Below are 12,891 nucleotides of genomic sequence, written 5' to 3'. Positions count from 1 at the left end.
TCTACCAGAAAGCTCGCCTTCGTGCATATCGTTCGCCGCCAACTTTCTCTGGTAAACGTTATGGTTACATAAGCTGCAGATGCCGGGATGCGTGAGAACCAGTCAGGGAACTTTGAATGCTATCGCGTTCCACTCTTAAAGGCGAAACTTAAGCGTCCCCCAAATTTTACAGCGAAGCTGTCTACGGGCAGGATCTGGCGCATCGAGTCCGTGCGTAGACCAACAATTTTTCATACGTGGGTCGATGCCGAAGATAGTGCAATGCCGGGCCGACCCGCGGTGGAGGTGAAGGAGGCGTTAAGCACTCCCCGTACTTGGGCCGATCTCGAAGATTATTCAATACCGGGGAGCCTGCGGCAGAGGTGAAGCAAACGTTAAGCACTCCCCATACGTGGGCCGATTCCGAAGATAGTGCAATGCCATATCGACCCGCGGCGGAGGTAAAGCAGGCGTTAATCACTTCCCATACGTGGGCCCATGCCGGAGATAGTGCAATACCGGGCCGACCCGCGGCTGCGGTGAGTGAATAAGCTTTATTTCCTAGACCAAACTGTTGATGCCAGAACATGGGCGGCCACTCTATTCCAGGTAGCCGTGAACCTATGCTGATAGCCTGAACTAGTTCACCAGCCGAAGTTGGTCCTCAGGTTTTTTGCTTGTCAGCTGTGCATCCCACTGGTCTTCTGTTGCTGCTTGGACAGGCGTTGTCCACGGTTTCTTTTTGCATTCCCAGACCATGTGCTAAAGAATGTTTGGTGTATTGCAGAATTGGCAGTCTCTTGTAAATGTTGAGGGGTACAATGCGTGTAGTAGAGGGCCGGCTTTAAGCACTCCCGGGCCGATCCCGAAGATAGTGCAATACCGGGCCGACCCGCGACGGAGGAGCAGTTCGCCATTAAGCAGCCTCCATACACAGCTTCGCTGGTCATCCTTCTTCACAGAGTGGAAGGGCACTGATACTTTTTTTACATTTGGTGCAGATAAAAAAAACGCAGTTTCGACAGAAAGGCGAAACATCGGTTGCCATAGAAAATTAGTGGGCAGCCATACGAAGTAATAATAGTAGTTTTATCCGACGTACAGTCTTCCAAACATAGGCGTACTAACTAAATTAACAAGCGTGGTGTCTCGCGCGCACACTAGCAAACATGAACACATCTGACTCAATGGCCGCGAAAAATTGCTGTCAAAACGCTGCAGCAGCAGCGAGCGAATTGACCTTCGTGCGGCCGCTCGCATCAACGGGAACTATGCCGCGAAAGCAAAGCGCAGCGCGGACTCTACTCGTAGCAGATGGCTTTCAAGACACAGCGGCCGGGCCGGGCGGCGTTTCTACAATTGCTAGTAGGTACAGCGGGCCGTGGCGTTTCTCGCGGTGCTCGACGTTTCTGCGCAGGCGCCAGTAAGAGCGGGTGCGAGAGAGAAAATATGGGGGCCTTTGCTCCTTGAATATGCCTAGGAACTATGGAGGAGGTTTCTTAACGGGTGTTGTATGCGTTTGTCCCTTAGGCATGCCGGCATTGCGGAGTGCGGTCCAGTTTGTTTACGCTCCGCCGCTGGCTGCCCGCGCGGTGACGCAGTAGGCACGGGCACGCCATTTGGTGATCGCTGTGTCTGGAGGGGCAAGGCTCTGACTGGTGTTGTATAAGTCGCGGGTCGCTTTTTTAGTAGCGATGATAGATTGCATGTTTTACAAGCACTGCTACAGGAGGGCACATGTAACCCGCAAACGGAGGCCTCAGGAGAGCACCTGAGGTTAAATTAAAGCAGGCGGCGCATGATCTCCTAAGCACCTAAGCGATAGCGGGGACATCAAAACTGGAAGCAGGGCGGGCCGTGGGTTGGGGCCGTGGAGGCCGGAGCGTGCCAGGGGCTGTTCGCATAAAAAATTGGCTGTCCGTGATAGCGGACTGCCGATCTTATACGCCCTTGGCACGCGCAGACCTCAGCGAGCCCCAACCCAAGGGCCAGGTCGGGTTCTAGCTTTGATGTCCCCGTTGCCACTTTGGTGTCCTGGAGGCGCCACCAATAATGCGAAATAATGACACGTTGGTTCAATTAGTAAAAAAACCCGATTAACTAAATATATTTAAGTCCAGCCGCCAACTTGCGACGCTAAACCACGCCCCGCGAATTCTGCCGGCACGCCTAGGGACAAACGCATACAACACGCGCTAAGAAACTCCTCCGTAGTGCCTAGGCACAGTCCTATACTCTAGGAGCAAAAGTCCCCACATTTCCTTACTCGCAGCCGCTCTTACTCGCGCATGCGCGCAAGCGTCCGTCGTCTCCGCAAATGCCACGCCACGCTGTGCCTACTAGCAATTGGAAATACGCGGCCGGGCGCGCGCGGCCGCCCGGGCCGCCTAAGTAAAACGCGCCGCCGCCTACTGTCCCCCCGAAGCTCTGCGTGCGACGAAAGGCGGCGTGCTTCGTCCCCGCTTTCCTCCGTTGTGTGCGCGAGGTTGAGCCGCGATCGCTAGCGATTGCCGGCTCACCCTCGCACGCTTTATCTCGCAGATACAGCATACAGCTGTACTAACCTCGCGCCAGAGGCATCGACGAGTCGACATCACAACTTGAACTTGATGCCCTACTTTGCTCGCCACTAATATGTTTGAATTCAGCTTTTTCCTTCGTTCTATAGAAGACTGGAATTCCTTACCTGGGTCTATTCGCTCATGCTCAATCCGAAATTTTGTATCTGCTATCCAGGATGAATGGTCCTAGCACATCACCCTCATCGTCGGATCGTACCTTTCTCTGTATAATTTTCCTCTCTTAATCTACTCCTGCTATAGCGATTATTGCGCTGCAGTATGTACAAGAAAAAATAATATACGCCGCGCCGCGTTGATCTTATCGACCTTAGACTTTATACAGCGCCTCACGGCGACGCCAACGGCAGAAATTATCCTACAGTGTCCATACAATTGCTATCGCAATAAAGAAACACCTGGTAACCGCATTTTGTAGAGAAAGAAAGAAAGAAAGAAAGAAAGAAAGAAAGAAAGAAAGAAAGAAACACGCAACTTAAGTGTACCAGGATTGCAATCAAAGAGCTGCATTCCATCTGCAGAAGCCAAGGCATTAGTCCTGGAACACCTGAACACGACTTACCCGAATCACCTACAAGTATACACAGATGGCTCTGTCAAGGCAGACGAAGACCGCTGTGCAGCTGCATACTACATTCCCTCTCTAAGATATACGTGGTCTGGGCGTCTGGACTGTATAGCCTCGTCCACAGTTGTGGAAGGCGTAGCGATAGCTTCTGCTCTGCGCAAATTAAAGACTTTGCCTCCGCAGAATGTGGTTGTCCTTACGGACTCAAAGGCCGCATTACAACAAGTATACCGTGGTTTGCCATCCCTCAAGTTCCCACGCAAATCCCTAGCCATCGTGAAAGACCTCAACAACAAAGGCTTCACAGTAAAGTTTCAGTGGATTCCCTCCCACATTGGTATCTCAGGAAACGAAAAAGCTGATGCGCTTGCATACGCAGCGCTATATCATCCTCCCAAAATCAAGGCTCCAAAGAGTAATCAAGTGCAAAAATCTGAAATTCGAAATCACTTTGCGTCGCTTTGGGTTCCACCGCATATGCCCTGCGTAACCAAGAGATTGCACCGAGAGGAAGCCTCACTTCTACATCGTATAAGGACAGGATCTGCTAGCACACCGGCCTGGTTATTTAAAACGGGGCGAATAAATTCTCCGAACTGTACGGCATGCAACGAGACAGGAGACATTGAGCACTTTTTGTGGTCCTGCCAGCAATTCCAAGATGCAAGAGACACTCTCCTGAAGAATTTGCAAAACAAGGACCTTCCGCATGCACGCCTGCAACAACTTATATTTCCCGAAGGATCAGTGATGGCCCGCAAAGAAACTTCACGTCTCCTCATCGATTTCTTAAGAGAGACCGGTTTGATGGACATATGGTGAAACCCATCAGCGGTATTGTGCGAGACGCTCGGGCGGAGCAATTGCCGGCCTTGTTCGCCAGGCTAAACCCGCCTGTTGCTACAATTCACCACCACCACCACCACCACCACCACCACCACCACCACAGAGAAAGAAAGGTATTTTCGGGAAAGAAAATAGCCAACTCGCTATATTAATCATATTAATTGGAACAAGGGCATCAGAAATATGGCTGAAACCAGTAATAAAAATGCCTCATGCATGTCAGGTGATACGTGCTGGTAAATGCAAAGCAACTTCATTATTTCTGCCTATTTTCTTTGAGCTTCTTCGCCATGAAACTCCACCGACAAACATTATTCCTCAACGGAACAAAACCAGATGTGGACTACATTGCTTGGATGAGTCGCGAAAAATCTTTCTGCGACGAACGCTGTTCCTTTACACGCAAATCATGCAGTCCATAAAGCACACGCATAATGCAGACACCAAATCACATACCTAATGCATGTCGATCCTCCCTAGGGGTCGGAAGACTGACAAAATTTACATATGCATCAATTCTCGGACGAGTGAACTAAACTACCGGTTACAACCAGGAATGACTGCATTTCGATAGCTAAAAAAAAAAGAAAGGAGAATACAAGATTAAGAAGGTAACAGTACGCCTCGACAGCAGAGCCATCGCTATATTCCGCACAGGCTCTCACTCTCTTTCTATCCGTCCTCCGTATCCATGAGGAATTCCTTCGAAATATTGCAAAACAAGCAACCCCGAGCTATTAGTGTAAATGCCATGTCTCTTCATTGCGGCTCTTAGTGCTCCCGATTCGTCTTTTAAGTTATGGGGTTTTACGAGCCAAAACCAGTTTCTGCTTATGAGGCACGCCGTGGTAAAGGACTCCGGAAATTTCGACCACCTGGGGTTCTTTAACGTGCACCTAAATCTAAGTACACGGGTGTTTTTGCCCCCATCTAAATGCGGCCGCCGTGGTCGGGATTCGATCCCGCGACCTCGTGCTCAGCAGCCCAACACCATACCCACCGAGCAACCACGGCGGGTCCCCGATTCGTCTCACTGGCGCGTCTTTCGCAAGTGCCGTACGCCATCGCGGCGGTACACGTCTTGTTATTGCGCCGACCGATATATACCGCGAACGACGGGCACCTAAACGCTGGTCAATGACGAAGCACTTTTCTGGTTAATACATGCTTCCTCATCCATACGTCGCTCACCACAGCAGTGAGCGTGATCACCGCATGGAAGGGGGGCTACACGCACGGCGTGCTGCATGTAGTTTGTAAGTGGCAAGCTCTGGCATGCGACAGCCAAATAGCGGCAACTGCCCGCCGTCCAACTCACCCGTGAGAAAAACCGCCGCGAAGCCGCTCTTCTGGACCGAGTTGTCCGAGCTGAACTCGATGCGCAGGCTGTTGCCCTCGGAGGTGATGATGGGTGGCAGGTAGGAGCCGCAGAAGAGCCCGTGCTTCCGGATCGTGTTGTCGCCCATCTTGCTGAGGATGTCCACCTTGTCGTACTCGCAGTCTTGCTGCAGCCGTGAAAGAGCAATCGAGTTAGATGGTGTCAACCTATAACACGCGGGTGCTAAGTGCCCTGGTCGCTCAAATTCGCTCGTAAAGGTAACGGAACGAGATTAGTTAAGGAAAATCAAAAGGTGGTACAGAAGAAAGGCTTTAGGGAGGCTTACAACAAGAAGGAATTTAAGAAAAAAAGCTAACAAACAAGGAAGAGGAATGGGAAATAAGTCCGGAAGGTCAACCAGACATGCGTTACAGTTTGCTGTATACATACACAGGGGAACGGGGAGAGACAAGAATTGGGGAGAGAGGAAGGGAGAACAAACCAAGCAACTCCTTCACGGGACAAACGCACGAATCAAACCGATACGGAAGCCAAGGGAAGCATAAGAGAAATTAGTCGTTTGAATTTACATGTATGCTGAAATCAGACCCCGCTAAGGTAAATTAATTAATTTATTTATTTATAGGGATACCAACATTCGCCCCGTGGTCATTACAGTAGTGGGGTTAGTAGAGCGTTTATACATAAGGTAACGTGCAGTGAAGCAAGTTGAAAAATGAAAAACAACTTCTTCTTGTTCTACATTTGCCGCTTTTGCAAGACTGACCCTGCAGCAAGCAGCACTCCTCTTCCTCCTCCTACACACGCACATGCTCCTTGTACCTTTTACGCGCACGTGGGCGCACTCACGGTGAGACTTCGCACAGTAACCGCGGGTGAACCGCATTCAGAACCGAACAGGCAACGTTGTCCCAATCGTATAATACGTCGCGCGCAGCAACTCGCCTTATGACGGCGCCACGTGCCTCGCTTTCCGCAAGCATTCCTCTATTCACTAGAACAACTTTCGCTCCTATACTTTAAAATGTACGCGTATAAGGTTAGCCACTTTCTGCCACGAACCATAACATCGCGTTTCCAGAGGGAACCGCAGACGCTTTATGGAATAACTTCGTCGCCAAAGCAGTAGAACAAATTCATAACATCGAACAACCAAGGTGCATATAGCAGCGATTACACAAAAGTTTGCGGGCTCCCTTGTGTAGGTTACATTTCCTGATTGAATTTCGTAATTTCTTTGTTACTTTTCTTAATTTGTCTTCTCCTTTTGGTACAGGAACATCATGATAGCGCCGGTGCACTGCCAAGTTTTCAGAATGATGAAAGACACGAAATAAGAGACAGAGCATTCTCCCATATGGCTGGGGCGCGCAGCGTTTAGAGCAGACCTACACTGCGTAGACCCAAATAAAAAGCAAAGAACGCAGCCTTCCATTCATCACCGTTATTCTTATTCTCATTAAAATGTTGGCCTTTTTCACCTGTGGCAGTGGCTTAGAGGCTGTGCTGTTGCGCTGCTAAGCATGAGGTTGCGGGATGAAATCCAGGTCGCGGCGGCCGCATTTCGATGGGGGCTCAGTGCAAGAACAACCCTGTCCCGTGCATTGGGGGCCCATTAAAAATCCCCTGGTGGCCAAAATTATTACGAAGTCACACACTACGGAGTGCGTTGCCGGCGTTTCGGCAAGTAAAACCCCAGAATTCAATTCAAAGGTGGCCTTTTCGCTGCCTTCCAGATTTCGAAAGTTCGCATGAACGGCTGCGCTATATCGGCATTCTGTCAGGGTTTAAGCTCCAGCGGCCCACGCCTCACGCTTATCGACAACAAGGCACGCATGGTTAGGTTTGTCTTTAGGGATGCTTCTGACTCCCTCCGTCACGGTTGGCGCAAACATTGGACAGGATCAGCGCTCATTCGGACAGCGCACACAAAACTGGAGGCACGATAAGCGAGGTGGGAACCAAAGCCTCTCTCACAAAGTGCGAGCGTGGCCGGGTGTCGGTACAGCGGGCACCGAGTCACTTCAGTCACTTGTCTTCAAAAAAAGAGACGCCGTCGGACGCAGCAAATGCTGGCTGTAGTGGCTCTGGAAATGCACCCCCCCCTCCTCGTCTTAGCTCTCTCTCTATCTAAAAAAAAGAAAAGAAGAAAGGAAAAGGTAAAACAAGAAAAAGAAAGAAAGAAAGGTATTTTCTTTTGTTGCCCAGAAAAGGAGAGACGCAAGAAATACGAATAATTCTTCAATATTTCGGTCAATAGACTTGGCATTCTCATCGGCGGCTAAAACTTCTATCCCACCCTTTTCACGCGAGGCACAATAACATAAAAGTGGACATGACATGGGACAAAAGGTGGGAGTTGAATAAGGAAGCGATGTAGTCCTATGGGCTTCTGTACGATTTCCATATTATGTGTACCTGAAGCAAAGCACGCTTTGCAGAAGCTAAAAAATCAAGTCCTATGGAACAAAAATAAACTGAGCAGTTTAGATCATAAATGAGGTGGCTGAATTTTGGCTAAAACAGACTTGTCCGTGAAATTAGGGCGCAGCACGGTACCTTAATGCAACAAGTTAAATCACGAAGATGAAATTCACGTGTTCAGGCTACTCACTAACTAAATTAAATAAGCGCATGCCTGTGTTTGTGTGCCTCGTGTTCGTGTGCATGTTTGTGCATGTTTGCGTGTGTGCGCGCTCGCATGTGTATCGGCAAGTAGAGTACACACAAGTGTATGAAAGTGCACACGGCCCGTCATCGGCGCACACTCACGTTGTTCCCTTCGAGGTCAAAGTGGGTGAAGTTGAGCGTGATGCGGTACTGGGGCGAGGCGACGATCTCCCAGATGCAGTTCTTGTTGGACGGGTACAGATCCGGAAACGATGGACTCGTGATGGTCCCATTCGATGCCTCGATCATGCCGCCGCACGCGTCTGCAGAGAGCGAGAAAACGTTTCAGCGAATGGAGAAGACGCCACATGGGGAGCTCATCAATGAGTTGCTAGGGGCCGACAAACGTAGAGGACTGACCGCAACAAGCAAGTAGGCGGGACGAGAACACTAGGTCGGTATAATGGCGTGGTTCCTTTCGCTCCTTTTCCATCATTTCTTATCATACACCGTTCAATTAACGTAGGCGGAGTGCCGCAAGGACCGCCGAAGAAGAGCGAAAACAAATAGCATCGGAATATAGAATCGTTATATTATGGCAGCCCAGGTCGCCAGCACTAGTATATGAAGTGTCGCAGTCTTTAGGAATGCACAGCTTCCTTTCCATCCGTTAGAAAAAAATAACAAAAAAATATTGGCCAGTTTTGCTCGAAGGGTGGATGACGGAAAACGATAGCGAGCTATAACGTTGCGCTCAGACTCCTCAGAGAGTGTTCAAAGAACACGTTGGGGAGACATGTTGTCGTCGCGACACAGCAGACGAGGCAATTTCTGCTGCCCACCAAAAACAGCGCCCTGGCAGCTAGCAGGCGTCCCACAGCGCTAGCATGATGAGGAGCGCCGCCACCGGCGTTGCAAGTGTCACACCTGCAATGGTGTGGTTTGCGCACGCCTGCACACATTAAACGCAAGTGTCTGTGAGTACAACACTCATGTAACGGCGGAGTACAGATATCCACCACAGAGCCGACTGAGCGGAGCATGCGTTCACTCGGCTTCATCGCTTTTTACGGGCAAACACATTGCGCGTCGCACGTGCCTCTGCAGAGACCTTCTAACCCTGCACGCGCGAGCATCGCTTGCTCCGTCGATACCGGCACAGCACGGCAGGGACGGAACCGACTTCGCAAACGCGCCTCCAGTTTCCATATAATTGCTACCACCCACCCACCCACCCACCCACCCACCCACACACACACACACACACACACACACACACACACACACACACACACACACACACACACACACACACACACACACACACACACACACACGCACACACGCACACACACACACGCACACACGCACACACACACAAACACACAAACACACACACACACACACACACGCACAACACACACACACAAACACACACACGTCTTACATGGTATCTTACATGTTTTTCATGGGTCTACATGATAAAAACGAAGTAGCCTAGCGACATACTGAGCAATATGGTCTTTAGAATAAAGGGAACGCGCTCTAAAGTATTATGACAGTCAGAGTCACGACCTAAACAAGAAAGTAAGATGAATTATATGGTACTTCTTTCAAAATCTGGCAGCTAGCCTCTCGGAGAATTATATTGCTGACCGATCTCCTGCCGTTCCTTCTTAGCTTCTGCGCGTAACTAGAACAACGGAAGTGCTCTAAAGGAACTTTACCACTGTAGGTTTCCGTTGTGGTCCTGCTTCGCTAGCTGCTTCGAAAAATGAACTACAAAGTTTTCATATCCTTGTTCTAAATTTGCGAGATATGCTAGAACATAGCTGCATCACATTAGGAGGGACATGCTATACACGGTCTATAATGAATTCCTATGGGGCCAGGTTTCAGCAAAGTTATCACAGAGAAATCATATTAGACTGGAGCGCGTCTGAGGGTTTTTATGCGATATATGTTTCCTTCACTCAAAGCTAACCCTGAGCTGAACTGCCATACACTGTAGCTTCATGCTTGCTTACTTAACGCAGTAACCACTGCATTAGACCACGAATTTTTCAGCGGACGGCGTTTCAAAAAGAACACTTAATGTTGAGACACGTTTTAAATAAAGCACGCTGCTTAAAGGGCGCCGCCACTGCATGTCCAAGAGCGCACATTTTGACAAGGCGCATTCGATGCCACTTAGCACCAGCTTCGACGGCGAACTGTAGCGCACGAACCCTATCGATAGATGACGCGTTACGTAAATACATTTCCTACACCCCCTCCCCTCCTTACCCGAACTTCGCCATGCGGCCGTTGCGTTTCCTTTTTCTTTTTTTTTTTCACCGAGCTCTCTTTTTCTTCCTCCCGTCTAAATTCGCCACCCGTCAGTTAGGACTGAAGGTCCTCAAAGAACGCACGGTTTTACTTGGACGCGGAAGAAAGCATAAACGTAATAGAATGAGAGAAGCAGAGAAAACTGCCGGATCGCATTCCGGGCGTAGGCGCAGAGGCGCGTTTATGCCAACCACGAGGTGACACGAAGCGGCGAAACGTTTTTATCCTTGAGGAACGCCAGGATGGCGACCAACTTTTCTTTTTTTTTTCTTCCTTCTCATTTCGAAAGCACTAATATTGAGAGAAACGGAGAGAAAAAGCGATGAAAAAAAGGAAGTGCAATATAAACTAAATCGTCCAGAAGAGCTGTCAGCCTATAGCCGAGGAATAACGTTTAAGGCACTGCTCCAAAGGGGGATGTCGGATAACATCTCGCGTTGGCGCGCAGACAATCATCGCCACAGCCGCCACGGCGCTTCGGATAAAAGATGAATGAAACGGGGTTGATCGGGTGATTCGTCGTGGCCTTAATGGAGTGCGGCGGCGTATTGATTAACCTTCGTAAAACGGGGGTATACGGGATATAGGGCACCTGTATTTACAAGGATTCCGGAATTGGAAATGGGATCCCAAGAGCTTTCAATGTTATCAATGGCCACCTTCGAATTATTAAAGCAGCTTTCAGGAGCAACGGCGCGTGTGTAAGGAAAATGCCAACTCGTATAGCTACCGTGCAGGAGAAGTTAAACACAGGACAAATTCCAGTGTCAGTGCAACATTGCTCGATGAGGCCATCGAAAGAAAGCTAGAAAGAGAAAACAGGGAAACGATTTAAAATATTTAAATTGAGATTTAGAAAGAACAACTGGTGCTGCACACATTGTTTTGTGTCGACTAATTTAGTTGCCGTGAATAAAAAAAATCAAAAGAAAGGAAGAAAAAAGAAAATGAGTGAAGGAAGGCGCGACACGAAAGGAAATAACTGTGTGGTGCGTCTAGTAGTCGTCTGTTCTAATTGACAGCGTGTTTTTTTTTTACTTCAAATTTATTTACTCGAGCTACATAGCAACCTTAAAAGGACTGCGTCGGGAAAACCAAAGAGTCTGTGCCTGACGAGCAGACTTAGTTCTTCAGTGCATGAAAACAAATCCTTGAAATGAAGAAAGTTAATGAAAGTTGAAAATGAAGTTGATAGTCCAGTCGTTATGGTGTGAACTTCTCCTCTTGTCCTTTGTGTTTTTGACTGGTTTTTTCGTTCAAGTATGTACCAACTGGCCCAAATTTCAACTCTTCTGCGAAGAAAAGAAAATTAATTACATTAGAGCTGCTTTCCTAACTTAATCAGCGAATTAAGCTAAGATGATCTGCTCTGAAATACATCGTTCGGACTTTCCTCAACACGCTCTGCATTTTTCTAGGAGGTGGGGCACGAACTACACTTCTGGCTTCCTCACCTCAAGCTTCTTTATTAAGTAAATAAATAAATAAATAAATAAATAAATAAATATCACGTTGAAGTGGCTATAAACTGCGGCCTGGCATGGTCAGTGTAGTACAACGAGTCAGGAAGCGACCCACAAGAACCGTGCTTTTTCTTTTCTTTCTCTCTTCCTTTATTTAGGCACGTGCTGGTGTCCTGCTCCTGAATGCGAGGTCACGGGTTCGAATTTTTGGCCATGGAGGCGCATTTAGGTAAAGTAGAAATGCAAAATAAAACACTTGTGTACTGGGTTTTAGGTGCACGTTGAAAAGCCCCGAAGTGATCAAATTTATTTCAAAGCGCTCCAGGTATCAGGCATTGTGCCTGATACCTGGAGCGGCATTGTGCAGGCATTGTGCAGGCATTGGCATTGTGCAGCTTTGTGACGTTAAAGCCTCATAATTAAGTATTTTGTAGCGAAGCAGTACGTGCGACTAGAAGCGCTATAATGCGTGATATGCATGTCATTCACGGTGTCCTAGGAGAACTAGATCTTTCGTAGAGTTTATAGTTCAATAGATAAAAAAAAGGGGGGGGGGAAGGGGAGGCGCGTTTGGGTGATGTGCAAGCACATGTTGAAGTGTGTGAGTTAATTGGCTAAGGGCCTAAATGAATATTGTTAACTCCTTGACCCTTGTTTTCGGCTCGTCAAGAGGCGTTATCTGAAACGCTTACAACGATTCACCGTTCCTCTGCAGGGATCCCCAACATGGCAGCATTTTTGTTATTGTAGAGAATGGGGGCCTTATTATGGGTGCTGGGGGCTAGATACATTTAGAGCGCGGGTTAACTGTGTACGTTGAAAATAATTACTGAATATTCCTTTTCTCCATATATCCATGCTTATATAGTCGTATACAAGGCGCTTAATTGGTTTCCTTGGTCTCCTCGGTGAAGCAAACGAACAACGCTGTCTATATTTGTTGGAAATATACAGCGCCTTGCCGGTAATGTGCAATATCACAGTTGAAACTGTAAATTGCAGCTTTTGTATAAATTAAAAAAATTATGGGTTTTACGTGCCAAAACCACGACCTGATTGTGATGCACGCCGTAGTGGGAGGCTCCGGAAATTTGGACTACCTGGGGTTCTTTGACGTGCACCTAAATCTAAGTAAACGGGTGTTTGGGCATTTCGCCCCCATCGAAATGCGGCCGCCGT

At 48.4% G+C, this 12,891-nt stretch overlaps 1 protein-coding gene across 1 annotated transcript in view; it reads right to left on the bottom strand.

Moving 5' to 3' along the window:
- The window catches only part of tok (tolkin), an 897,857-nt gene that overhangs the window by 29,698 nt on the left and 855,268 nt on the right, over positions 1–12,891 (bottom strand). The window contains exons 12-13 of the mRNA XM_070528278.1: positions 8,084–8,244; positions 5,291–5,477 (exon numbers count right to left, since the gene is read on the bottom strand). Coding sequence (XP_070384379.1) covers positions 5,291–5,477; positions 8,084–8,244 — 348 coding nt within the window. The remainder of the gene's footprint in view (positions 1–5,290; positions 5,478–8,083; positions 8,245–12,891) is intronic.

Source organism: Dermacentor albipictus, unplaced genomic scaffold (assembly GCF_038994185.2).
Source record: "Dermacentor albipictus isolate Rhodes 1998 colony unplaced genomic scaffold, USDA_Dalb.pri_finalv2 scaffold_11, whole genome shotgun sequence".
Taxonomy (NCBI): Eukaryota; Metazoa; Arthropoda; class Arachnida; order Ixodida; family Ixodidae; genus Dermacentor; species Dermacentor albipictus.
Note: the sequence above shows the minus strand (reverse complement) of the source record. Positions and strands in the feature narration are given on the sequence as shown.